Source organism: Psammomys obesus, unplaced genomic scaffold (genome assembly GCF_907164565.1).
Source record: "Psammomys obesus unplaced genomic scaffold, mPsaObe1.curated_primary_1811, whole genome shotgun sequence".
In the NCBI taxonomy this organism is placed as follows: domain Eukaryota; kingdom Metazoa; phylum Chordata; class Mammalia; order Rodentia; family Muridae; genus Psammomys; species Psammomys obesus.
Window position 1 is genome coordinate 1306726 of NW_026596147.1, and position 27407 is coordinate 1334132.

The window sequence follows — 27407 nt, forward strand, 5'->3', positions numbered from 1 at the left end:
TCAACAGTCCTATTGAGCCATAGATTAGATATTACATTTCTTGATCTGAAGTTTAAGGTAGTTAAATAATGCCCCAAAAGTCATCTACCAGTGAGTATAAACCAATACTCATCCCCAAGTTTGCCTGATTCTCAAGGTAGGCTCTTAATGTTTGTGACAGATTGCTTACTGTGGTGCAAGAACATGGCAAAGTGAATTGGGGTGAAGTACTCCTAAGAGGTTTTGCTTTTGTGGGAAACTGAGCCAATTAACCCCTGCTCTGGCCCTGAGAAAGGTATTAAGGCAGAAAACTGGGTTGACTAAGTAGGTAAAGTGCTCCCTATGCATGTGTGAGGAGCTGAGCTCAACCCCCAGAGCCTGTATTTTAAAAGCTGGGCTGTCATCCTACCTCTGAGAAGATAGAGAGGATGATCCCTAAGGCTGGATGTGCAGAGAGTCTAGCCAAGTCAGTGAGCCCCAGGTTCAGCGAGAGGCTTTCTCTCAAAATAATACACTGAAGAGCAATTGAGGAAGACTCCAATGATGATCTTGGCTGCCATGTGTACAGAGCCTGCACACACACACACACACACACACACACACACACACACACACACACACCACGTGCGCGCACGCACATGAGGCCAGGTTGGAAAATTGCCAAAGTATTAGCCTTTCTAGGGATATATAATTTATTATCGAAGTCACTTCTAAAAGTAAAAAGGGGCTCCTCAGGAGTACATGGGGATAATACCAAAAATGAGATTTATCCAGGGTAAACTAAGATAGGAGCACCATTTCTGTGTTCCTCTCTTGCTAATGTTTATTTTTCTCTCTTTTTTTTTCTTACTTTTGTTTTCCCATCTGGCTGTTTTTTCTAAGTACCAATCATTTGCTAATTTCTTTAAGTTGGGATGCTTGTTCAATGCCTCTTATTTGAAACTAATGCTACAAAGCACCAGGTTCTTTGCTGTAGTAACAACAGTAAAGCATGAAACAGTAAAGCATTAAAAACTTACCCCAGAATGCTGTTAAAAACAGGTACATCCTAGAATGGCTCATTTGGGAGTAGTTTAGCTTAGTTCATGAGATTGCACTCACTGCCAAATGAAACCAGTGTCATCTGAAAGAATAATATCAGAACTGCTTACTCAGCAAGCTATACCCTCATGGCATGGCTTCCGGACTCTCTAGGATCCATGACTGAGAGATAGAGAAAAATCACATGGCTTTTCCCAGTCCTGAGTTACACTAATTCTGATAAACTGACATATGTGTGTCGAATGTGTCGGATGCCTGTGCTGAAATCCTCGTGTCTAAAGTGATGGTTTGGGAAGTAGAGCTTCTGGGAGGTCCGGAGTTGATCATGTTGTAGTGGTGGAGCTCAAATGGGGTCAAGACCTTTTTGAAGGAATTTAAAGAAGGCTCGTTTGCCCCTTTCAACACAGGAGAATCAGACCAAACGATGCCTTCTAGAAACAGAAAGTCGCCAGCACTAGACACCACATCTCCAACATCTTGATGCTTGGATGTTTTTGTTGCTGTTTTGTTTGCGGTTTTGATTCATTGCTTTGTTTTTGAGATCGGGTCCTACTACATAGCCATTGGGGTGGCTTTCCATTCTGAGTCTCTCTGCCTTGGCCTTCTGTGTGCTAGAATTACAGGTATATGCCACCATGCTCCATCAGCCTCTATTTCCTGAAGACCGTCAAAAGAACTTATGAACATATGATATCATTTCTGCTCTAACCAAATAATCAAAGGGAACCAAGTGGAAACAAAGTTAAACAACCCTGGTCCTGCTAATCTTGAAATTAGAAATCGAAACAAGAAGTTTCCCTTTCTCTTTCCAAATTTTCTGTTATATCTGTTGTGTATTATTCCACAACATATAGTCCTGTTGTGAGATTGGTACAAACTTTCTAAATAAGAATTCAGTAGAAATTTAAATATTTTTATGTAGCAAAAGAAATCAATGATTAGATTTGTAAATAGGTTGCATTGTTATATTGATATATTGCAAAAGGCAGAAGAGAGATGACACAATTAGGACTGGTAATTGAGAAGAACTAAAGAAAACAGTACAGACTCGTGGATTAGTTTGGTGATGATGGTATTTAATATTGATTGTCAAGTTGACAGGATCGAGAATTACCTAGAAGACCAACATGTAGGCATAACTGTGAGGGGGGTTTGCCTTGAGGGGGAAAAATCACACACTAAATGTGAGCAACACCATTTTATGGGCTGAGGATCCCTGGCAGAATAAAAAGGAGAAGGTGAACTGAGAGCCACCACCATCTTTTTTTGCTTCCTGACAGTGGATACGCTGTAACCATTGGCTATGCCTTCCCCGCCATGATAGACTGGACCCTACAATCAAGAGCTAATATAATAATATATATTATATATAATAATAAAATAATTCCTTTCTCCCTTAAGTTGCTTTTCTTAGCTGTTTCGTCATGGCATTAAGAAAACAAATACAGGGGGCTGGAGAGATGGCTTAGCAGTTAAGATCACTAGCTCCTCTCGCAAAGGATTATGGTTCAACACCCAGATGGTGGATCACAGCTGTCTGTAACTCCCGTTCCCAGGGATATATGTCTTCTGCTGATCTACACAGGAACCAGACACACACATGACCAACAGACATACAAGCAGGCAGAATGCTAATGCAATGAAAGTAACTCAGTACCCAAGTGGGTTCCCTAGTAAGGGGGATAAGGATTATTTCTGACATGAACTCAATGACTAGCTCATTGAGCTTCCTCCCCCTCCCCCCCCCCAGGGAGGAGCAGTCTTGCTAGGCCACAGATAAGGACATTGAAACCAGTCCTGAAGATACCTGATAAGCTAGGGTCAGATGGAAGGGGAGAAGACCTCCCCTATCAGTGGACTTGGAGAGGAGCATGGGAGGAGATGAAGGAAGGAGGGTGGGATTGGGAGGGAATGAGGGAGGGGACTACAGCTGGGATACAAAGTGAATAAACTGTAATTAATATAAAAAATGAAAATTTAATTAAAAAGATATATAAACATATCAGAATAATATTGCAGCCAGTCCTGAAGATACCTGATAAAACAGGGTCAGATGGAAGGGGAGGAGGACCTCCCCTATCAGTGGACTTGGAAGGGGACAGGGAGGAGATGAGGGAGGGAGGGTAGGATTGGGAGGGAAAAAAGGAGGGGGCTACAGCTGGGATACAAGTGAATGACCTGTGATTAAAAGAAAAGAAAGAAAAAGAAAATAAAGATATACCTGCTCCTAGAGGTGTTGCAGGTATGGCTGCTGTGTCGCATGGGTATGAGGAGGTGGCAGAGAGGAGATGGCTATGTCTACACTAGTGTTCTGACCTATGACCATCTGAATAATTAGTAGCCTAACACTCCCTGAAAAAAAAAAAAAGCATCTAAGATGATCACCAGTCTGGTGCAAGGGGGCCCGGACATGGAGCTAGCCTGAGACAATCACCAGTCCACTGCCAGGAGACAGGGAGCAAGCCAGAGACTAGAAGAACCAGAGACCTAGAAGAACTAGAAGAACCTTGAAATGGGCCATTTGGGAGGATCAGGCAAAGAATGAGCTCAACACAATCACCATGGGACCTGGACAGGGGACTAGCCTGAGATGACCACCAGTCTGGTGCCACACAGGCCTAAGGGATCAGACCATGCCCAAGATGACCCCTCCCCAGTGCTGTAATGCACAAGCAGGGCACAGAACTCCTGAGATGACCCCAGACCCTCAGAGGACCTGGGTGTTGCTAAGAGGAGCGAGCAAGTAAGTGGTGGAGACATGAAAGAGGAAGAGCAACAGAAAGATGTGGACACGATGAAGAGAGGCAGAACTGGAGACTCGAGGGTAGTGAGGAACAGCCTGATGTGAGCAGCCAGTGATGCCACCTGGGACCATGATGGGGTCCTGGCCTGGGCTGACGGGGGGTGTGGGTGGGAAACACATCTGGACGTATAGCCCTGTAGCAGCAGGGGTTGGTTATCACCAAAGGCCAGGTGGATGTCCCTACTCTGGGCTTGCCACCAGAGGACATGTTGATGTCTTCTGGCTGTGCAGAACTGGCCCCACACCTCCATGCTGGCCCTGGAAGAATTGAGAGTAGAAAGCTGACCCTGTCCCTAGCCGGCTGCAGGAGGGCAGGGCCTAAGTGTGCAATGGTGGATGAGGCAGCCCCAGGATACAAGCATGGGAAAGTCAGCCCTACCACTCATCTCCCTGTGGTGGTGTGGATGAAGGAGAGATGCCTCCTACCCACCCATCCCCACCCCTAGTCCCTCACCATGTATGGCAGATGGGACAACTGGCCATGTCCCTAACTGGCTGCAGCACTCAGGAGACCTGGCCCTGCACCTCACCTGGGCAGAAAGGTAGAGCTGGCCCTGGTTGTGGGGGTTGCAGGAGAGCCAGCCCCAAGGGTGTGAAAGTGGGACAGCTGGTCAGATACCTCTCAGACCCAGATCCAGGGCTTTGAATTTCCCCACCCCAATATCTACCCCATCGATGAAGGGACTGGTCCAAAACTACAGCTTATACAGCTAAGAAGTGCAATTGATTTCCTGACAAACAACTCTTTTCCTTACAAACTATATTAGAATGTTTTTGGTAGATTTTTACCTACTGGGAAACCAAACACGAAGCTGATAGTCTTTCTCAGAAACAACCCAGTTATAGTAAAGAAGAAACAAGGCTTACTATAAAAATATTTGTTGAAGGAATTAGGAAAGAAAATACTTGCTGTATCCTCAAGTTAAGTGCACTGAAGTAATGCTAAACAACACAGAACCCAATGCAGAGCTTTTTTGAGTTTTCACTTCAAATACTTGACATTTTTTTACTTATTTGTTTTTTATTATTGTTTATTATTATTAGTTACATTTTATTAACTCTGTATCCCAGCTGTGTCCCACTCCCTTATTCCCTCCCAATCCTACCCTCCCTCCCTCAGCTTCCCCCTGCCCCTTTCCAAGTCTGCAGATTGAGGAAGACTTCCTCCCCTTTCATCTGGCTCTGTTTTATCAGGTATCTTCAGAACTGGCTGCAAAGTCTTCCTCTGTAGCCTAGCAGGACTGCTCCTCCCTTGAGGGGTGGGGAGGTCAAAGAGCCTGCCATTGAGTTCTTGTCAGAGATAGTCCCCGTTCCCCTTACTATGGGAAACCAATTGGTTATTGTGCTACCTCGAGCTTCGTCTGAACAAAGGTTCTAGATTATATCCATACATGGTACTTGGTTGGAGAAACAGTTTCAGAAAAAAACCCCTGTGCCCAGATATATTTGGTCCTTGTGGGACTCCTATCCTTTCCACATCATACTAACCCCCCTTCTGCTGTAGGTTTGGTTATGAGTCTGTCTCATGAAATCTGTACTGAAATTCAGAGATACAAGCAGTTCATAATCTAACTTATTGTAGAGATGAAATGTGAACAGCTATTTAGAGTTTAGCGTTAACTAAATCTGGACTGGCCACATGAATGTTTACATCTGTCTCCACATGTCCCAGGAAAAAAAAAATCACTGACTTTTTTGAGAAAAAAAATATTTAAAATTTCACAGTTTCATTAAGTTATCAATGTATAGGATATTTGATGATAATTAAATTTTTCCCAATTAATGTAAACTTGTACAACCACTCTGGAAAGCAATCTGGTGCTTTCTCAGACAACTAGGAATAACACTTCCTTAAGATCCAGCCATACCACTCCTAGGCATATATCCAAAAGAGGCTCAAGTACACAATAAGGACATTTGCTCAACCATGTTTGTAGCAGCTTTATTTGTAAGAGCCAGAAGCTGGAAACAGCCCAGATGCCCCTCAGCTGAAGAATGGATGCAGAAATTGTGGTACATCTATATAATGGAGTATTACTCTGCAATGAAAAATAAGGAAAACATGAAATTTGCAGGTAAATGGTGGGACCTATAAAGGATCATCCTGAGTGAGCTATTCCAGAAGCAGAAAGACACACACGGTATATACTCACTCACATAGACATATAACATAGGATAAACCTACCAAAAACTGTACATCTAAAGAAACTAATCAAGAAAGAGGACCCTGACTAAAATGCTCAATCCGCATCCCGAAAGACAAAGAGGTTGGACATCAGAAGAAAAAGAAAACAGGAAACAACCTAGGAACCTGCCACAGAGGGCCTCCGAAAGCCTCTGCCCGCGTACTATAAAAGCAGACACTGAGACTTATGGCCAACTGTTGGGCAGAGTGCATGAAATCTTACATAAGAAGTGGGAAATAGTAAGAGCTTGAGAGGATGGGAACCACACAAGGAGAGCAACAGAACCAGAAAATTTGAACACAGGGAACATCCCAGGGACTCATACTCCAACCAAGGACTACTCATGGAGATAACCTAGAACCCCTGCACAGATGTAGCACATGACAGTTCAGTGTCCAAGTGGGTTCCATAGTAATGGGAAGACAGACTGCCTCTGACATAATCTGATTGCCTGCTCTTTGATCACCTCCCCCTGAGTGGAGAGCAGCTTTACCAGGCCACAGAAGATGACAATGCAGCCACTCCTGATGTGATCTCATAGACTAAGATCAGAAGGAAGAAGAAGAGGACATCCCCTATCAGTGGACTTGGGGAGGGGCATTTGTGAAGAAGGGGGAGGGAGGGTAGGATCCGGAGGGGAGGAGGGTGGGACTTATGGGGGATACAAAGTGAATAAGGTGTAATTAATAATAAAAAAATTATCTTCAAAAATTTTTTTACCAATTAAAAAAAGAGAAAAGCAATATAGTGATTAATCTCGATGCAAAGGGAGTCAGTGGCCATCAACATAAGCTCTGATCTTTTGTGTCAAGCTAAAGGAGAGAAATGGAACAGGCACTCCAAGGCTATTTTCTGACCCTCTAATCTTCTTCCTAATGAGTGAGCCAAATAGAATCCAGACTGGAAAGAAGTTCATTGAGATGAATTGGAGATAAGCCTCCTGAAATACGAATCAGGGTACAGAGTACATCCGGAAGAGCAACTGGAAATAGTCAAGAGAGAGGATTATTCAAAAGAGCTTCAGATGCTCTACTTAGATGAGAAGATTTCAGAGCTGTTGCATATAATTTACACCTTCATACTCAAAATGGACATCAGCAGGTTCAAAGAAATATATGTTGGCATCAAAATGTTCATAGAAATATGTCCAGGTTTCACATGAGTTGTGGAGAATTTTACTTTTAGACACAAAACGTCTGGTTTAGCTCAGAGCAATTCTAAACAATTCTGAATCTTGAATATGTGTATTTGATATTGTTTTTATTTTAGTTTATAAGTATACAAATGTGACATTTTTAATGATATACACTCAAGTGACTGCCCTATAAACTTACCTCTATTCAAATAAAAAACATAAACTGGGATATTTTCTTTGCTGTACCCTTCCCTGCATGTGCCCTTCACTTCTTAGTCAAACTCAGATTTCCTCATAGTAATCCTTGATGGAAAATTAAATCAATCTCTAATGCTGGTACTTTTGTTTAGCCTAAATATCGAGCTTGAAATATGATGTCACAGGGCAGATAAGACAATACTTTGCCTTCTCTTCAATATCTCTAGGAACAGATTTAATGTTCTTCTAAAATAAGAATGTTCCATTATACAATTGACATAATTTTTCTATATGGAGGAGCATTATGGTAAAAATAATCTCACCCACCACTGTCTATTTAAGATGGAACTTCTGCCCAGAATCGCTAAAACAATCCTCTACAATAAAAGATCTTCTGATCTCAAGCTGTACTATAAAGCAACAGTAATAAAACCATGGTACTGGCATAGAAACACGTATGTGGATCAATGGAATCGAATAGAAGACCCAGAAATAAACCCACACACTTATGGACACCCGATCTTTGACAAAGATGCCAAAACCATACAATGGAAAAAGATAGCATCTTCAACAAGTGGTGCTGGTCTAACTGGATGTCTACATGGAGAAAAATGCAAATAGATCCATACATATCACCCTGCATAAAACTAAAGTCCAAGTGGATCAAAGACCTCAACATAAAACCAGACACACTAAACCTATTAGAAAAAGTACGGAAGAGCCTTGAGCTCATTGGCACAGGAGACAACTTCCTGAACAGAACACCCGCAGCACAGGCTATATGGTCAACAATCAATAAATGGGACCTCATGAAACTGAAAAGTTTCCATAAAGCAAAGGACACTGTCATCACAACAAAACGAATGTCTACAGATTGGGAAAGGATCTTCACCAACCCTATATCTGACAGAGGACTAATATCCAGTATATACAAAGAACTGAAGAAGTTAATCAGCAACAAATCAAGTAATCCAATTAAAAATGGAGTACAGAGCGAACTGCTAACAGAAAATTCTCAATAGAGGAATATTGAATGGCAGAGAAACACTAAAGAAATGCTCAACATCCTTACCCACCAGAGAAATACAAATCAAAACTATCCTGAGATTTCACCTTACACCCATCAGAATGGCTAAGATCAGGAACTCAAGTGACAACACATGCTGGAGTTGATGTAGAGAAAGGGGAACCCTCCTCCACTGTTGGTGGGAATGTAAACTTGTACAACCACTTTAGAAATCAACTTGGCACTTTCTCAGACAATTAGGAATACTGCTACCTCAAGATCCAGCTATACCATTCCTAGCCATATATCCAAAAGATGCTCATTTATACAGCAAGGACATTTGTTCAACCATGTTTGTAGCAACTTTATTTGTAATAGCCAAAATCTGGAAACAAGCCAGATGTCCCTCAATGGAGGAATGGATATGGAAATTGTGGTACATTTACACAATGGAATGCTACTCAGCAATTAAAAACAAGGAAATCATGAAATTTGCAGGCAAATGGTGGGATCTAGAAAAGATCATCCTGAGTGAGATATCCCAGAAGCAGAAAGACACACATGGCATATACTCACTTATAAGTGGATATTAGACATTTAATATAAACAGACTAAAATCTGTACACCTAAAGAAGCTATGCAAGAAGGAGGACCCTGGGTAAGATGCTCAATCTTCATTCAGAAAGGCAAATAGGATAGACGTCGGAAGAAGGTGAAAATAAGGAAAAAGACAGGAGCCTACCACAGAGAGCCTCTGAAAGACTCTACCTAGCAGGGTATTAAAGCAGATGCTGAGACTCATAGCCAAACTTTGGGCAGAGTGCAGGGAATCTTATGAAAGAAGGGAGAGATAGAAAGACCGGGAAAGGTATGAAGCTCCACAAGGAGAACAACAGAACCAAAAAATCTGGGCCCAGGGGTCTTTTCTGAGACTGATACTCCATTCACAGACCATTCATGGAGATAAACTGGACCCCTTGCCCAGAAGTAGTCCGTGGCAGCTCAGTCTCTAAATGGGCTCCCTAATAAAGGAGTCAGGGGCTGTCTCTGACATGAACTCAATGGCTGACTCTTTGATCACCTCCTGCTGAGAGGGGAGCAGCCTGACCAGGTCACAGAGGAAGACCCTGAAAGACAGTCCTGATGAGACCTGATAGGCTAGGGTCAGATGGAAGGGGAGGAGGACCTCCACTATCAGTGAACTGGGGAAGGGGTATGGGTGGCGTTGAGGGAGGGAGGAAAGGTGGGATTGGGAGGGGACGAGGGTGGGGCTACAGCTATGATACAGTGGATAAATTGTAATAAATAAAAAATTATATTTAAAAAGGATGGAACTTCTGTAGCATTCTTTAGCCTAACAATGGTTATCTTGAAGTTTATATTGTCTTTCTCAACTTCCGACCATCCCCACCCTAACCCCTAGGGGTGAGAGGATACTTTTTGTCATAAAACCTAAGAAAGTTCCAACCAGATACCAGGTATGATGAATGAATGACCTGCCGTGCTCAGCCAGGTCCTATATAATAAGTAATCATCTTACTGAAAACATTGCATTTTAATCTTTAGCTATTCATATTTTCTCTTTCTATCCCCCTTCTTTCTTCCTTGCTTTGGGTGTGTATTGCATAGATGTGCGTACAGCATACACATCTATCTGTGTGTCTACCTGAGCCCACATGTGACTGCTGTGGAGGCTAATGGTCAAAGTTGGAGGCCTTCCTTCATCACTCCACAACTTATTATTGAGGTACCGACTCAGCGAATCTTTATTATTTTATTGAATTCAAGGGGGAAACCAAAGAAACTGAGAATGCATTCTTATTTTGCTCAATGCACAAAATCCAAGATCTCTAAACACTTGTGTCCTGAACCTTCAACATTTATACCACCTGTTTGAAAAAAGAACTCAAACCCATGATGGCTCATATACACATACACTTTTTTGGTTGTCCACTGCCAATGTAGTATGACCAGTTATCAAACACTGAAAGGAATATAGGGGAAAAAAAGAAGACAGAGAGGCTTTATTAGCCAGTGAAATAATCCATAGATACTTAGAATATGGAATGTAAGAGTTGAAAACAATTATAGGCTCAAGAAACCCCAAGCTGAAGCATGTCACTTACACAGCGTCAATTCCAGCTGATGGGAGTATCCCTGAAACCAGTTTGTTTTCACCACCAACCCCAAACCAACATGCTTTTTCATTAAAACGTCATCCTTAAATATTTATTCTTTATTTTAACCTGCCCTTTTGAAAAGCCAGGGTGAGGAGGGAGCAGAAACCTCTGCTTAGGTTTTCTCCAGTTCAGTAAGTTGTGTTAGGCTCTTTGCCTTCAAATTCAGTCTAGGTCTTTGACTACGTTTGCAAATATTCACTGAAATAAAACATGTTTTCAAAATTAGTAGAGATAACTTTGGTTATTTCTTCTTTTCTTTCCTTCCTTTTGTTTTTCTTCCTTTTCCTTTCTTTTTCCAGGAGAAAGTGTCTTGAGCCAGAGTGAAGGTTTTACCCAGATCACTGGGTATGACTTAGTAGTCCCATATCCTTCCACATCTGCCAAAAAACAAAAACAAAAACAAAACAAACAAACAAACCCTCACTATCACTAATCTAGCCTGCAACTACACAGAGCCACTGTGGATCCCCACCCCCAATCAGTGGGCACTGAAGGTCAGGATGCAGAGGAGCTGAGGGTCAGGGTCTTGGGCGGTGATGAATAAGAGAATAAGATGGGTATGGATGACCTGGGAGATTGTTTCGGAGGACAGCTTATATAATGAAATAGTGGGCCCAGCTTATAGAGTTCGAGTCATGGGGGAGGGAAGAAAAAAGAAAAAGGGAGAAAATGTACCTAATCTGCATATGCGGACCTGATTGAACACAGGCAACTCACCAATTCAAATACCAAAGCTGATGGAGAGAAATCAGGGACTTTCAGTTTGATTCACAGACTGAGGGTCACATGATTTCTGAGAAGCCTTTGCAAGAAAACAGAAGCCTACCTGACTGTCTCTAAGGAGTTGAACACGGCCAAGCCTAGTTTGGGTAGGAAGCAGCCCTACTTCTGCCGTGAGAGGCGCCTGGAGTATGGGCAGCGCTCTACCGTCCCTCATCTGACCAGTTATCTTTCAGATGCGACAATGGCGAACTCTTCGAGTAGGCAAACAGAAAGGTTTCTGAAGGCCCTGACTGAGAAAGTAGACCATTCTTTGAAATGAGACCTTGTCTGCCAGTTCCGTTCGTTGTTCGTTTAGCATTTAAAGCCAGTGCTTACCTTTAAAAGTTTGTGTAGCTGTTGGATGCTTAGAAGATTCTCGCACACACTTCCGAAGTAATCATTTGTGCACAAGTGTGTGTTCTAAGACTGTGTTATCTCTGTTGTCACCCAGATGGTCTTCAGTCTTTAGACTCATCTTCAAATTAAAAAATAAAATAAAATATAAAAAATAAAAGTTAAATATATAAAAAAGTTAAAATATAAAAAATAAAATAAAAAAATAAAAGTTTCTAATACAAACCTAAAAATGTCCACTCCCATTACTTTGCGTTTTTTGTTTCTGCATAACAGTAAAGTTAAGATCAGATGAAGACTCCTTTCCTTCCTTTCTTTGTTTCTTTCTTTCCTTTTTTCTTTCTTTCTTTCTTTCTTTCTTTCCTTTTCTTTCTTACATATACAAAAATAAAGCTGGCCTCATGAATATTCAGAAAACATAAAATGTCAAGTTCCATCCAATACTGTTGCTCTGGTGATGGACTGTCCTACCCCTGCACTGTCCAATGGGACTGCTAGCCATGTGAAGCTACTGAACACTGGGGCGGTGGCTTCCTCAACCGAGGAACTGAGGATTTCATCCTATTTAAATTTAGTTTTTTAAAATTCAATTTGAACAAGTATGTGTGGTTGATGACTGCATAGCGGGTTTGTGGGTCTCGAGAATAAATCCTGATGGGCTTGGTTCCTGTATCCCTGTATCCCTGTCTCAGAGTACCTCAGCTCCCAGCTGAATAGATCGGAAGGAGCCTGAGACCATTGTATATATTATGCACACCCTCTTCTTATAATAATGTACTTGGGAAAAGTAAATCACACACACACACACACACACACACGTACACACAGCCCCAAACAATGAGGTTGCCAGGTAAACCCAGAACCCACTTTCAACACTGACCTGCACTGAACTTCACAGACACCCCTCTCTGAACTGTTCTCCTCCTCACAATAGTCAGACTCAGACAAATACATTTCCATTGTGTCAAAGTAAGGAGAATGGAAAGGCTGATCTGGCCTGAACTGGTTTGGGGTTCATTTTCATGAAGGAAGACTTCGTCCTTCAAATAAACTTTTTGCAAGAATGTGCTATTTACCACCTTCTGCCTATGCAAAACTGGACACGTGGGAAGGGACAAGTACAGTAGGAAAAAACATATATCTACCTAATGTATCAATCAGAGTGAGGAACTACCCAAACCATGCCCCTCAGTAACCAACTCCTTCTTTCAGTTCTATAAAATGGCTATAGCCCAGAGCCTTTTAATACCTTTATTCACATGGCCCCTGTCAATCTTGAAAGTGTATACTTGTTTACAGGTTTTTTTTTCTTAAAAAAAAACATATGTGTTGTGTTTGTGTGTGTGTTCACACACAGGTGCATATCCTAGGATGTGTGTGTAGGCCTAAGGACAGCTTGAGGGAGACGGTTCTCTTCTTCTACCCTGTGGGTTCTGAGAACTGATCTCAGGTTTTCAGGCTTGTGGCCAAGTGCTGTTATGCACTGAGTAATCCTACCAATGCTGTGGGCCACTTTAATCTGTACTTTGCTCCACATGGGATAAAGTTATCTGGATAAAGTTACTTCTGCAAAATAATATGAGCCCTTTGTTTTCATTTTTTTTTTTATAAAAGCCCAAGAATTTAGAAAGTACCCAGCCCAGACCTCAATACTGGTGACACATCCTTTAATAAATGGGGTGCAGAATAAAATTTAAACTCAGACAGAGTTGTAAACAAATAAAATCTAATTGGTCCCCCCCCCCACACACACACACATTTTTTTTTTAGGTATATAGGAACCCTGCAGAATCAACTAGAAGACTGGCTAGTCCAGCTTGAGCTGGAACAAAGGAAGCTGGTACATGACCACGATGCTGGCACCAAAAGAGGTCTACCTAGAATACCGCTGACAACGGTGGCATGGCAGGATACTCGCCACCGCACCGCAGAGTTCTGCTGCCTTTTTCCATCTGCTGGCCTTTCAGGGGTCACTCCCAGACAGCAAATTCCTCCAACGGACGTGTGCCATTGTTTTGCCCCTTAAAGAGAAATCTGTGTTACATATATATTTTTTTTATATTTGGAACCGAGATTTCATAACGTGTACATGCGTGCACGTGCTGTTATGGCAAAGAAGGGACCATCTGGAGGGAAGAAAAGTGGTAAGGAGAGGATGAGAAGGTATGATAGAAGGTAGAACAGGGGAAGCAATGTGTGGTGTGTGCTGGAAAAAAATGTCATCATGAAACCCATTATTTTGTAATCCAACTAACAAATTAAATTGAAAAAGATTATTTTTAAACTAACCATGCTGGAGAGGCTGATCCCTGAGAGGGGGGAGGGATTCGCCCACCCTTGAGGTTAATGAGCAATGCCCTTTCTCATTTACAGGTAAGAGAGGGGGATCATTGTAGGCAAGAGTTATTATTTAAACGAAAAATTCTTATTCTTATATATTACTCTTACTTCACATTGCACGAAGTGGAAGGAGAATCCAGGTGATTTCCTGTATCAAAAGATTATTATTTTTTTGCCTTTTTAATTTCTACATTAGCTTAATATTTTTATTCATTAGGCACTAAATTACAATGTGAAACTTTACAATTATAAGTGGTTATAATTATGTGTAATTGATCATTAAGTCATAATTTATAATTGCTTTGGTTAAGTTAACGTTTCATGTTATTTAACCCATGAAGACAAGATGCCAAGAGAACGGTGCAGCTTAGCGTGCTCCTGCCATCTAGTGGCCGGACACGTTCATAGGCAGAAAAAATTCTAGAGCGCTTCATGGGGGTAATTGACCCGTTTGCCCCCATTTGCAATTTTCTCAGTGTTTTCACACAGCGAAGCGTCCTCGGGTCTTGCAGTCAATTCCGGAACAATTGAAAACATAGCTTTTGAGAGCCAGGGTGTTTTTTTCCCCCATCAGTTTCTAAACATCATTTAATTCCTGTGTCCCCCTAAAGCAAAATTCTTCTCTAATACCACCTTCCTTTTACACGTGTCCACAACATCATGTTCAATGCACGCATGTTTTTCTCTCACAGTGGCTATCTCTGCCGCTGCCCTAGTTAGGGTTTCTATTGCTGTGATGAAATACCACGACCGAAAAAAACAAGTTGGGAAGGGAAGGGCTTAATTATTTTGTTTACATTTCCACAGCACAGTTCATCACTGAAGGAAGTCAGGACAAACTCAAAACAGGTCAGAAGCCTGATGCTGGAGCTTGGAGAGCATGCAGAGGCTATGCTTGATGGCTTGATCCTTGATCCTTAAAGCTTTCTTAGCCTCTTTGTCATAGGGTCCAGGACCACCAGCCCAGAGACGGCCCCACCTACAGTGGGTTGGGCCCTCCACATCAATCACTAATTAAGAAAATGCCTTACGGGCTTGCATTCAACCTGATCTTATGGAGGCATTTTCTTTACCTGAGGTTTGCCCCTCTCAGATGCGTCGGGTTGACATAAAACCTCCAGCTACTCATCAACGTGCATATAAACTGTGAGCCTCCCACTCCCCAAACTGATAAGTTTTGTGTGTGTGTGTTTATATATTTTTATTACAATTTATTAACTTTGTAACCCCTTGTCCCCTCCCAATCCTCCACTGATAGGGGAGGTCCTCCTCCCCTTCCTTCTGACCCTAGCCTATCAGGTCTCATCAGGACTCTTTCATAGTCTTCCTCTGTGACCTGGTCAGGGTTCTCCACCTCCTACCCCCATCAGGTGATCAAAGAGCCAGCCACTGAGTTCAATTGAAGGCTGAGCTGCCATGGGCTACATCTGTGCAGGGGTTCTAGGTTATCTCCATGTATGATTCTTGGTTGAAGTATTAGTCTCAGAAAAGACCCCTGGGCCCAGATTTTTTGGTTCTGTTACTCTCCTTGTGGAGCTCCAGACCCTTCCAGGTTGATAAGCTTTGTTTAAGAAAATGGTAAAAGACAGTCTTTCAGCAAAGAGGAAGTCATCAATGTATGAAAACAGATTACACCCCAGCCTCATTTTCCCCCCAATAGTCTTGAGAGGAGATGGTACTTGTTGTATGTCATAACTATATCATCAGTTTTTTACACATCTGAGAATAATAAAATTCAGAGGATACTTCAAAGATTCTTACTGTAATGTTAATCGCCACAAATACTTGAACTATTGAGCAAGTGCCAGGTAAAGTCCATAAAGTGTCTGAGGTGAGATTAGGCTGAAATGGATGTTAATGGAATTTGGTGCTCTCTAGAGAATTGATGGATCTGTGGCTTCTGGGCTTGGTTGGCATGGGGGTTTCTTGATACTTTTCAAGAGACTTAGTGAAGATTTCAGTGTGCATCTGCGAGTCAGAGTATTAGCCACAAGGGCAAGATGGAGTTGAGCTCTGGTGACTGAAGAATCAGGGGAGACTGGGATGCAGAAGGAATGGTAATCAAGAATCTTTCCTAAATCAATCTGGCGCTTTCTCAGACAATTAGGAATAGTGCTTCCTCGAGATCCAGCTATCCCACTCCTAGGCATATATCCAAAAGATGCTCAAGTACACAACAAGGACATTTGCACAACCATGTTCTTAGCAGCTTTATTCATAACAGCCAGAACCTGGAAACAACCCAGATTTCCCTCAACTGAGGAATGGATACAGAAATTGTGGTACATTTACACAATGGAATACTACTCAGCAATTAAAAACAAGGAAATCATGAAATTTGCAGGCAAATGGTGGGATCTAGAAAAGATCATCCTGAGTGAGATATCCCAGAAGCAGAAAGACACACATGGCATATACTCACTTATAAGTGGATACTAGACATAAAATATAGGATAAACCTACAAAAATCTGTATACCTAAAGAAACCAAGCAAGAAGGAGGACCCTGGGTAGGGCGATCAATCCTCACTCAAAAAGACAAAACAGGATGGACATTGGAAGAAGGAGATAACAGGAAACAGGACAGGAGCCTACCACAAGGGGCCTCAGAAAGACTCTACCCAGCACTGTATCAAAGCAGATTTGGTGAGACGCAAAACTAAACTTTGGGCAGAGTGCAGGGAATCTTATGAAAGAAAGGGGAGTTAGTAAGACCTGGAAAGGTCAGGAGCTATACAAGGAGAGCAACAGAATCAAAATAGATGGACACAGGGGTCTTTTCTGAGACTGATACTTCAACCAAAGACCATTCATGGACATTACCTAGAACCCCTGTTCAGATGTAGCACATGGCAGCTCAGTATTCAAGTGAGCTCCCTAGTAATGGGAACAGGGACTGTCTCTGACATGAACTCTGTGGCTGGCTTTTTGACCACCACCTCCTGAGGGGAGGACAGCTTTGCCAGGCCACAGAGGAGGACATTGCAGCCAGTCCTGATGAGACCTGATAAACTAGGGTCAGATGGAAGGGGAGGAGAATCTCCCCTATTAGTGGACTTGGAGAAGGGCATGGGAGGAGATGAGGGAGGGAGGGTGGGATTGGGAGGGAATGAGGGAGGATGCTACAGCTGGGATACAAAGCAAATAAACTATAATTAATATAAAAAAATTAAAAATTAAAAATAAACCACAACATTATTTCTGAGTTAAAAAAAAAAAAGAATCTTTCCTAGAACCAAGATATGATCACAGGAATTTTGTAGTTGTATTTCTATTATTATTATTATTATCATCATTATTATTAATTACAATTTATTCACTTTGTATCCCTGTTCTAGCCCCTCCCTCATCTCCTCCCAGTTCTATTCTCTCTCTCCCTTTCTCCCTATGTCCCCCCCCCCAGTCCACCGACAGGGGAGGTCCTCCTCCCCTACTATCTGATCCCAGCCTATCAGGTCTCATCAGGACTGTCTGGATCCTCTTTCTCTGTGGCCTAGTAAGGCCACCTCGACAGAGTGGCTGATCAAAGAGCAGGCAACTAAGTTTATGCCTCTGACTGCCCCTGCTCCTCTTACTAGAGAAGCCGCATGGAGACTTAACTGTCCATGGGCTATATCTGAGCAGGGGGTCTAGGTCCTCTCCATACATGGTCCATGGTTCATCAGTCTGTGCAGGACCCCTGTGCTCAGAATTTTTGGTTCTGTTGCTCTCCTTGTGGAGCTCCTGTTCCCTCCATGTCTTTCTATCTTCCCCTTATTCCATAAGATTCCCTGCACTCTGCCCAAAGTTTGGCTATGAGTCTCAGCATCTGCTTCAATACCCTGATGAGTAGTGTCTTTCAGAGGCCCTCTGTGGTAAGCTCCTGACCCTGTCTTTTCGATGTCTATCCTGTTCGCTCTTCTGAATGATTAAGCCTCTTCCCTAGGGTCCTCCTTGTTGTTTAGCTTCTTTAGGACTATAGATTTTAGTATGTTTATCCTATATTATATGTCTAATATCCATTTATAAGTGAATATATACCATGTGTGTCTCTCTGTTTCTGTGTTACCTCACTCAGGATGATATTTTCTAGTTCCCATCATTTGCCTGCAAATTTCATGATTTCCTTGTTTTTAATTGCTGAGTAGTATTCCCTTGTGTAAATGTACCACGGTTTCTGTATCCATTCCTCAGTTTAGGGACATCTGGGTTGTTTCCAGATTCTGGCTATTTCAAATAAAGCTGCTATGAACATAGTTGTTGAATGGTGGGGCATCTTTAGGCTATATGCCCAGGAGTGGTATAGGGAATTTTGTAGTTTTAAAAGAGAATATCTTTGAAGTGTGCACTCTATTTCATAAACTTCTGAGTGGATGGAGACTCCAAAAGAGGCCTCACCAGAATGGTGTTACGGTCATTTGAACCAGGATATACAAATTCTCCTCAAAAAACCCAAACCAAAACAAACAAAAAAATTCTGCTCAACTCCTTCCGCCTGTTTTTATTCACATGTAGTTTCTTTCAAAATATAATATTTGTTTAAATAATCTTTTAAAAGATAACTACAAATTAGAGCTGAAACTTATGTAGCTCCGTGAAGAGTAAGTTTCTGGTAAACTGTGCTCAGTCTTCACACTGTTTTCCTGTTGAAAGGGGGATCAAAGGCTGTCTGCTCCTGAGAATAAAAGTTATCCTTCCAGGCTCATGAAAGCCTGGTGTCTAGCACTGGCTACTGACCAAAGGGCTTGCATTTGTGCATGTGTGTTTACGCCTGTCAAATTAGAGGGCAGGCAGAGATAAATCCTGTCATTGTGATTCTTCCTGCCTCCCCATGCTAGACAGTTTGTGATAACAGTGAGCACTCAGCAGCTCAGTTAATAATAGTGTCCTTAATGCAGCAAAGAGTTTAAAATACTTCACAAATACCATAAATGTGAGCAATGAACGTTTTAGAGAAATAATAAAAATGTAGCCTCTAAAGATGTTAAACCTGCATACTCTTCATGTTGAAAGCTGTGTAGAATGATTGCTCTCCCTGGCCTTGCCTCAAGCCCAGAAAGACAGTTGAAGATGACACAGGTGCTATCAGGTAGCTGAAAGGGCACAATGGCATTTTCTCCAGGGCTCCCACGGCTGGGGGACGGTATTGACCTCTTTTGAGTCTTCAGCAATATCCGCTAATCTTCACCAGCAGATGCCTCATTGCATCTCCGTTCTGGTATAGGAATCGCAATTCCTCCTTAGTCTCATTATTCTATTTATTGGAAGCTGGTAGAGGCTATTGAAGCCAGGGTCTTCAACATGCTAAGCATGCACGGTACAAGGGAGCTACACCTTCAACTCCCGTATTCTGTTCCGATTGAGACTATAAAGTGGATTTCTATGGGAGGAGCTAAGGACAGCGAGGAAGCTGTGTTTTCATTCTAGTCCTCCTACAGAATATCCAGAAAGAATAAGACACTACAGCAAAATAAAGTGACTCGCCAGAAAAGACCATTTCAATGACTCAAAGTCCCATCTAGGCCTGACTACGTTTCCTGTGCACTTTAGAATGCCGGCGGGATGAAGCAAGCGGCTTCTGCATTGCTGTAGTAGCTGTTTTAGGGAGATTGTCTTGTCGTTTAATCCAGTCTGAGGAAGATGGGTGAAGAGCCAGGTGGATCTTAATTCGGGCTGAATTTCCATTCCGTCACTGTTCTTATCATGATCATGAAGTAATTCTGTTCAGTGTGGTTGTGTGGCGGAAATGTTAGTCTGGGGCCTGTTACACGTACTGATTATGTACATAGTGGGGGAGGGGTAATCTCAGAAACATGTATCTTCGATTTGCCAGAAGTTCACTCTGGGATGTCCGTTTCATCACTTTAAAATCCACTATGCACTAAATTTAGAACTACCACCACAGAAGAAAACATGTCAGGCGGGATGGAGTGGGAAAGAATGCAGAGAAGGACTCTTGAGATTGGATAGCGGTAAACTTTAGTCTTGAAACCTCTAAATAATTTAACATACACACACAAAAGAGAACCTTCTCCAAGCAAAGAACCGCCATGCCCAACTCTGGTTGTCAGTGGATTCACAATGTAAAACGCAACAACTTGCTCACTCCTGCTGGCCCCTTCAGGCCAGAAGGCTGCCAGAAGACAAGCCCCCTCGGTGGCGATGTGGACACCTAAGTAGGCGTCCTTAAGCCCAAACACCATTATTTTGCTGGCCTGCTCTGGAAACTGGCCGCACTCTGGCTGCTCTCGGTCAGTTTACCCACAAGTTGAAGGGAGAATTTTCCAGGCAGGACTTGGCCGCACAGTCTCTCCTGGGCCTGGCAGGTGAGGAGTGGGCTAGCAGCTGCTCAGAGTCCCGGGGCCGCTGGTCCCTCCTCCCACCCGCGGCTCTGTGCGGCGTCTTCCCTGGGATCCGGGTCCGCGCCCTGGGAGTGGCTTGCGGCTGGGGAGGGTGACCCAAAGCGCGTGTCACTCCTCCTATCAGTCCGGCGATCTAGGGCCACGCGCAGTGGCGGGAGGGCCAAGGTGCGCACCGGGTCACCACCTCGGGCGCCCCTGTGGTGGCCCGCGGCCAGGGCGAGCGGGTGGCCGAGGGTCCGGGGGCGCCGTGGGGGTTCGAGCCCGGAGCCCCGGCACCCGCCGGACGGCGCAGCTCGGGGCGCGGTGGGAGGCGGCGAGGCGGGGACCGGGCGGGGACCAGGCGGGGGCGGAGCGGAGCTTCCCGCCTCCTCGTCGCCTCCGTCCTCCCACTCAGAGCCGCCGCCTCGGCCCGGCTGAGCAGCGGGAGTCCGCGGCGCCCGCTAGCCGCCGCGGGATGGGGAGCTAGCGCCACGGCGGCCGCGGTGGCCGCAGCGCAGCCAGCCGCCGCCCCCGGGCCTGTCCCGCCGGGTGCTCCGGGAACCCCAAGCCCGGCCCCGAGCCAGGCCCGCGGGCGGCGGCGGCGGAGGAGCTGGGCAGGTGTGTGCGGCTGGAAGATGGCGCCCTCGGGCCCGGGCAGCGTGAGACGGCGGTGCCGGCGGGTGCTCTACTGGATCCCGGTAGTGTTCATCAGCCTGCTGCTGGGCTGGTCCTACTACGCCTACGCTATCCAGCTGTGCATAGGTGAGTGCTGGCGGCTGTCCCGAACCCCGCGCGCAGCTCCCTAACCCCCCCCCTCCCCGCCGTCCCGGCGCCGCTGCCCCGCTCCGCGATGGCTTCCACTCTGTGCCTCCGCCGGGCTTCCCTGCGCCCCGGGCACTGCCCACTACCCCGCCCTGCCCCCATCCCCAGCGGAGGTCAGCCCGCCTCGTCGAACCCTCCGCGCGCTCTGTCGCTCCCCAGGCAGCTTTCGGGTCACCGGGTCGCCTCCACCCCAGGACTCACACCCCTGAGTACCCTCGCTGCCTTTTGCTCACCACGGCCGCCCCAGCCACACCCCCTCGCTGGGCAGGACAGAACCTGGGACCACGGTGGTCTCCTCAGCCTCAGTGGAGAGCCGAGGCCAGGGAAGCTGGGCCACAAAATCAGAGCTGCTCCAGACCGGTGAGGGGAAATGCTGGCCTTAGCCTGGGCGCCAGAGCCAGATTCTTTTCTGGTGGACGTTGGTCCACTCTTTACAAAATTGTGACAGTTCTCACTGGGGTTGTAACTGCCTTTCTGGTTAGAGGGTTGATAATTAGGCACTTCCTAATTCAAAAGGAGGCAGAGGAGGTGAGCCACTAGAAAGTGTTTTTGTTTTTTTTTTTCGAAGACATATGAGAAATAGAGGACTGCAGTTTAGATGATGGGATAATAGGAAGTGGGGCGGGGAAACCCAGCATCTGAGGTTTTTACATCCAGAGAGCCAAGTGGCCTCAGTCCAACATAACGCTTCTGAGCTGGTGGGTGGGGCACGTTCAGCGCCGAAGATATTTTTTTTATGTTGATTGTGCATAAGCAGGGAATACAGTTATGAAACTTAATGTAAACTTTCTGCCTTCGGAGGTTTTGTGACAGCTAGTGTATGGTGTCAGGAAGAGATGTTCAAAGATGACTTTTCTGCCAGTGACTTCTGAATATTTCGTCTGATGTCCCCCCACTGAACTTCCTCTACCTTGCCCTAATTAAGTCCTAGCCTTGGGTGGCATAAGGAATAAATAGGGCCCCTTTCTGTAAAGCTTTGTAACTTAAGCAGCTTCACGGGTGAAATGCAAAATCTTGTGCAAAGCCATCTATCTTATCTCCAAACGTTGGTCCTGTGAGAAATGGTGGCAAAATGATACAACAGAACAATTTTGACATAATTTTCAAGATAACTGAGAAATCTCATTTCATATAGTCATTGCATTCGCCGTCACTGCTTTGTTGACCAGATTCAGAGACAACCTTTTGTTTTGATTTTAAAAAAGAAGAGGGCTATACTGACATCTCATGAAAGTGGACATAAATATGTAATATTTAATCATATATAATATATAGGAAGAATGTTAAAGAGAGAAACAATTACAGTTCCGGTATTAACAGTTAATCTGTAAATAGGTAGCTTATTGAAATACAGTGTATATATTACGTAGCTATTGGGAAACTTTGTTGTGTTTTATTCCTTTACTTCTGAGAAATAATGAACAGTATCATTTGTTGCAAAAGAGGAATGCCCTAGAAGGCCTTCACTATCAAAATAGCCAGCTTGTTCTTTATTATCACATTAAGCTAAGAAGCTTAGCCTGGCATAATGGCTAATGTCCAGCAAGAGGAAGCGGTAAAAGAGTGTTTCATCCATCACAGGTTCCATGGGAGGTTTTATTTTACTGATAGGTGATGGTCAAGGAACTGAATAGAAAATTGCTATTATTATCTGATGATATTGTGATATTGTGTGTGTGTGTGTGTGTGTGTGTGTTGTCTTGGCTTATGTCCATGTGCGTTCACTCACCCATGCTGATGGATGTAGAAGTCAGAAGTCAGTGTTTGGTGTCTCTGTCAATTATTTTCCAGTTTCCCTCTGGAGAAACGTTCTCTTGCTGAAACTGGAGCTCATCTTTTCCACTAGACTGGCAGGCCAAGAAGCCGCCCCTCTCCCGTTTCGAACTGTCTCCACCTCCCAGAGCTAGGATTACAGGCATGCACTCACCCAGCTTTTATGTGGGTCCGAGGGAGTCTGCACTCAGGACCTCATGGCTTGTACAGCAAGCACTTTAACCACTGAGCCATCTCCCCAGCTCCTAAGCCATACTTTTATGTATATTTTTGTAATTTTTAAATAAGGTATTTGTGAAATCTGAATCACCCTTTTCATACGTGACAATTTGACTTGGACATTTTCCTAGGATTCATGGTCTCTTATTGATATTTACCTAATAAAGTGCCCTGTCCCTTCTTGTCACTGACCACCTATGGTTACCTAAATGCTTGCCACAGTAAAAGCAATCAGAAAATGGACTATCAGAAACAAGTGAATGGTATACTCCCCTCCAAGTTGTCAGAAAGTGGTTTTAAATATTTTTATTGTCACGGTTGCAAAAAAGTGGTGGTGCAAAAAAGTCTAGATCCTAAAGGTGAGGAGGCAAAATTCAAGATGGTGAGTTTGACTTTTTGGAAACTGTGGCAGTTGGTCAGTGGCATTCCTCAAAAGCCTCAAACTGCCTCACTGTAGTTGGCTGAGAAATGGAGGTTAACTGTAGAGTTCTTCTCTAGGCACAAGGAAAGATGGCAACCGGTGTGAGGATGCAGACAGCCAGCTTTCGCTGCTTTTCACAAACAAAGGAAATGAGAGTGCCAGCTTCCGCCCCACTCTAACATTAATCACATCTGTGTCTGCCCTCTGAGGACCCACCGCCCCCCTCTTGGAAGTCGTTATTTACAATCATATTCCTCAAATTTCTCCTATGAAATATTGGCCAGGGTTGGGACCAAAGGATTAGGGGTCAGGGACTGAAATGTGAAGTAGGTAACAAACAGAATTAAGCAAGCAGGGTGATTTACCCCGGTCCTAGTTCCACATCTGCTGTCAGCCAGTGATGACCCTGAATATAAATTACTCTATGCCCTTTGCTGAATGAACTGCAATTTAGGAGTAGTGCTTATCCTTGGTATCCTTGGAAACTGGAGATAATGATTCTCATTACAGTTCGTTTCTATATTTAACAATGTGCATGCATGTGGCTCTCTAGGCACTTTCTCAGTTGAGCATAATTCCTGCTTGGTGTTTGTATTTTCACAAAAATAACTCTTCTCTTTTGGAATGTATATCTGAAATATATGGGATGCAGAGATAACATGTAAGAGTCAGATATTTCAGGTAAAATTGCTTCTAATTGTGCCAATAAAAGACCAAATAGGGCTATTATACTTGTAATCATTTAGAACATGTTTATATGGTTTGCTGGTTAATAAAACTCTTTTATCATATCCCCCCCTTCATGCCTTTCTTTCTCTCTGATCAAGCCACTCCCTCTTCCTCCTGCCCCTATCCCTACCCCTGGTTTCTTTTTTGTCTTACCCATCTTTGCTCTAGTCAAATATTAGCTATGTCATCTTCTACATGGTAATTTGCATTCCGTAGCTTAAAAGGTATAAATGTATGTACCTAGGGCGCAAAATTAGGGGAGTAAGAGTGTCTGTGGCCTTGGATGTGGCTCAGAGGACCTGCTGGAGCTGACGTGTGTTTTACAGAACCACCGTTCTAATTAGTACAGAAACATTGCTTGTTGGAGAAGACTTGTTCCTCTTTCATGCTAACATTTAAAATGGACTGACTGTTTTATACCTTTTGTCTTGTTATAATTCCAAAGTTACTAAAAGCTAAGATTATTATAGGAGATGAACACATACCTTTGCTGAAACATTTTGGTCTCTTATTTGCCTAAAATGTCCCTGCCTTGATTTCACCCTGCGAATGTGTTGTTCTTCCTAGCGGTCAGGGTCTAGGCCAGGACGTTTTCTGGGTCTGGGGCCTATTTTGATGAAATGAAATCCCACACAGATTGCAAAGGATCAAGGAAACTTTACGCAAAGCAGAATGCCACAACAGGTCAGATTATGCTGCAGGAGAGCAAGTAATCAGTTTTAGATGGCACACTCACAGTTCTGCGTTTCCTTCCGGTTTTACTTAAGAAATTTCAAGCAATCCTGACAATTTCCGAAGGTTGGCAGTAGTGTAGGTCGGCCCCATCTTGATTGTGGAGGGAGAGTTAAATGCTACATTTGCTAAAATTTCAGTGTCCTTCCCAAAGTGTCCTTTGGGAGTGTCACCTGTGGACCTTTTCACGGTGGTGTAGTAAGAAAAAAATTTTTATAAACATAGAAATGTTATGTGAATATGTTTTTGTTTTAATCCCAGGTGTGGGATATGGAACTGCTTCAGATTGTCCACAGCTGATGACTATGATTTGCCTCATGCTTTAGCAGATGCATGATATTACCAGCTTAAGATAGTTTGCATTTGAAATTCTGGGGACTCTTCAGAGGGTATAGTAATGTCAAAGCCCTGAGAGGGATGGGAATTGCTGTTGCTCCTGCTGCAGTTGATGGCTGCTGGTTGCTCCTGCTGTTGGTTGCTGTTTGCTGGATTCCTGTTTGCTGGTTAGAGATGTCCAGAAGACAAAGATCAAATTTGCCCCAAGGAATTTGATGACCCTATTCAGCAGGAAGTAGTCTGTTGACATCAAAGACCCCTTTCCCCTCTAACCTTTCTTCTCGACTACCTACTGTTGGGAAGTTGGAAGGGATAGGAGTGGTGTAGGGAAATAGGAAAAAGATCCCAATAAAGTAGCCAAAAGCCCTGTTACACAGTGGTCAGGTGTTCTGGGGCTGAGGGACTAGCTCCGTTTGTGTTTGCTGTGCATGCATGAAGACATGAGTTTGATCCCCTACACATATGTAAAAAGCTGGACTTGGTAGCATGCTCGTGATTCCAATGCTGGGAAAATGAAGTCAGGTGGTTTCCTGGAGGCCACTGGCTAGCCTACCTAGCCTATTTGGTAAACTCTAGCTCTATGAGAAAGACCCTGCCTCAAAAAACAAAGTAAAGAGCTAGTGAGGAATAGCTTTTGAAAATGCTCTCTGGGTTCCATACACTAGCACACATGTACACACACACACGAACACGCACACCTCAGTAATGATTGCAAATATTATGTTTCATAGTATGTAATGAAGATGCTTAAGAACTTGAAGAAGCCAAGAATGGTGGTGCATACCTATAACCCTGCACTGGAGAGACAGAGGCAGGAGGACTGTGGGTTCCAGTCCAGCCTGGGCTACCCGCTTAACTCTCTAACTAGACGAGTATAATTTATGTATATAAATAAATGAGACAAATAGAGACAATAAAGAATAGAATTAATCCACATATTTAGGAGAGCATATTGACTCACTTCTTGTTCCTTAAAAACAAACAAACATTCCCAAGGATATACTTTATGAGCCCACATTTTAGACTCAGTTAAACGCTGTCCTCCCATGAGCCCAGACTATTGCAATCCCAAGGACTGAGACTGGAGGACCCCAACATGCGTTCCAATATGAAAATAATTTGAGCCACGCAAAAAAAAAAAATAAATTTATTCTTGCTTTTCTTAAACTTTCACTTTATAAACCATTTAGGACAACTATGGTTGTTTGTCTTTTAAGATCGGCGAGACACAGGGAGGACTGGTAGGAGAGGAGGGAGGGGATGGGAAGTAAATAATTAACTAAAAAAAGATCAAATAAAAAAGATCAGAGAGACAATTTAGGAATACAGATGTTACTATCCTTAAGTATCAGGGTAGTTTGAAAGGAAATAGACACATCTGTGAAAAATTGAGACATATAAAACATTTGATGACTCTATGCTTTATAATGCTTCATGTTAGATTAAGGCAGATATACTCTATGAGGGCTTTTTTTCCCCCCTTGATATTGTTAAGTATTTTGAAAATTTTAAACCTTAGCAGGTGTTAATCTAAAATTCGAAAGTTTAAAAAATGTTTCAAATTCTGGATCTGTGTTACCATCTAACATTAATATGCTCCAGGCAGAGAAAGAAGGAGAAAGAAAACTGCTTGCCTTGTTCTTGGCTCCATTAATGTGTTAGAGCATGCTTTGCCTTTTGATTTGTAGGATAATGCCATTAATCTTTAAAGTACAAAAAACACAAATAAAACAGCTGACATTTTTAACATGTAGAGATGATTGATAAGTGTTTAAAGAACTAATTCTGATTTTTTAAATTGACTTTCTGTTTTTGATATGAGGACATTGAACTAAAAATACAAATAAATCTGAGAAGAGGATCTAGCCATCAAAATTCAGTCTTAATTAACTTGTAGAAAAGTTTGCTTCTAGAAACTTCCTAGAATTGTCATTTTTATCATAACATTTTTCATAACTGTTTCCCATTACCAGAAGCTGACAGACCAGTTCCCTAAATCAAGACAAACTTCTCTGGGGTAGGTAGGTGTGTGTGTGTGTGTGTGTGTGTGTGTGTGTGTGTGTGTGTGTGTG

The 27407-nt window shown here is 43.3% G+C and overlaps 1 protein-coding gene and 1 non-coding gene across 3 annotated transcripts in view; both read left to right on the forward strand.

Moving 5' to 3' along the window:
* The first annotated feature begins 3240 nt into the window (after positions 1 to 3240).
* LOC129666540 (small nucleolar RNA SNORA17) lies at positions 3241 to 3370 on the forward strand. Its single transcript, XR_008718594.1, has one exon. It is a non-coding gene; the product is annotated as a small nucleolar RNA SNORA17 (small nucleolar RNA).
* A 17119-nt stretch (positions 3371 to 20489) lies between these two features.
* Positions 20490 to 27407, forward strand: part of Zdhhc2 (zinc finger DHHC-type palmitoyltransferase 2) — a 61335-nt gene continuing 54417 nt past the window's right edge. For both annotated transcript variants that reach the window (XM_055593618.1, XM_055593617.1), the window contains exon 1: positions 20490 to 21065. In XM_055593618.1, the coding sequence (XP_055449593.1) occupies positions 20939 to 21065 (127 nt within the window). In that variant the 5' untranslated portion in view covers positions 20490 to 20938. The remainder of the gene's footprint in view (positions 21066 to 27407) is intronic.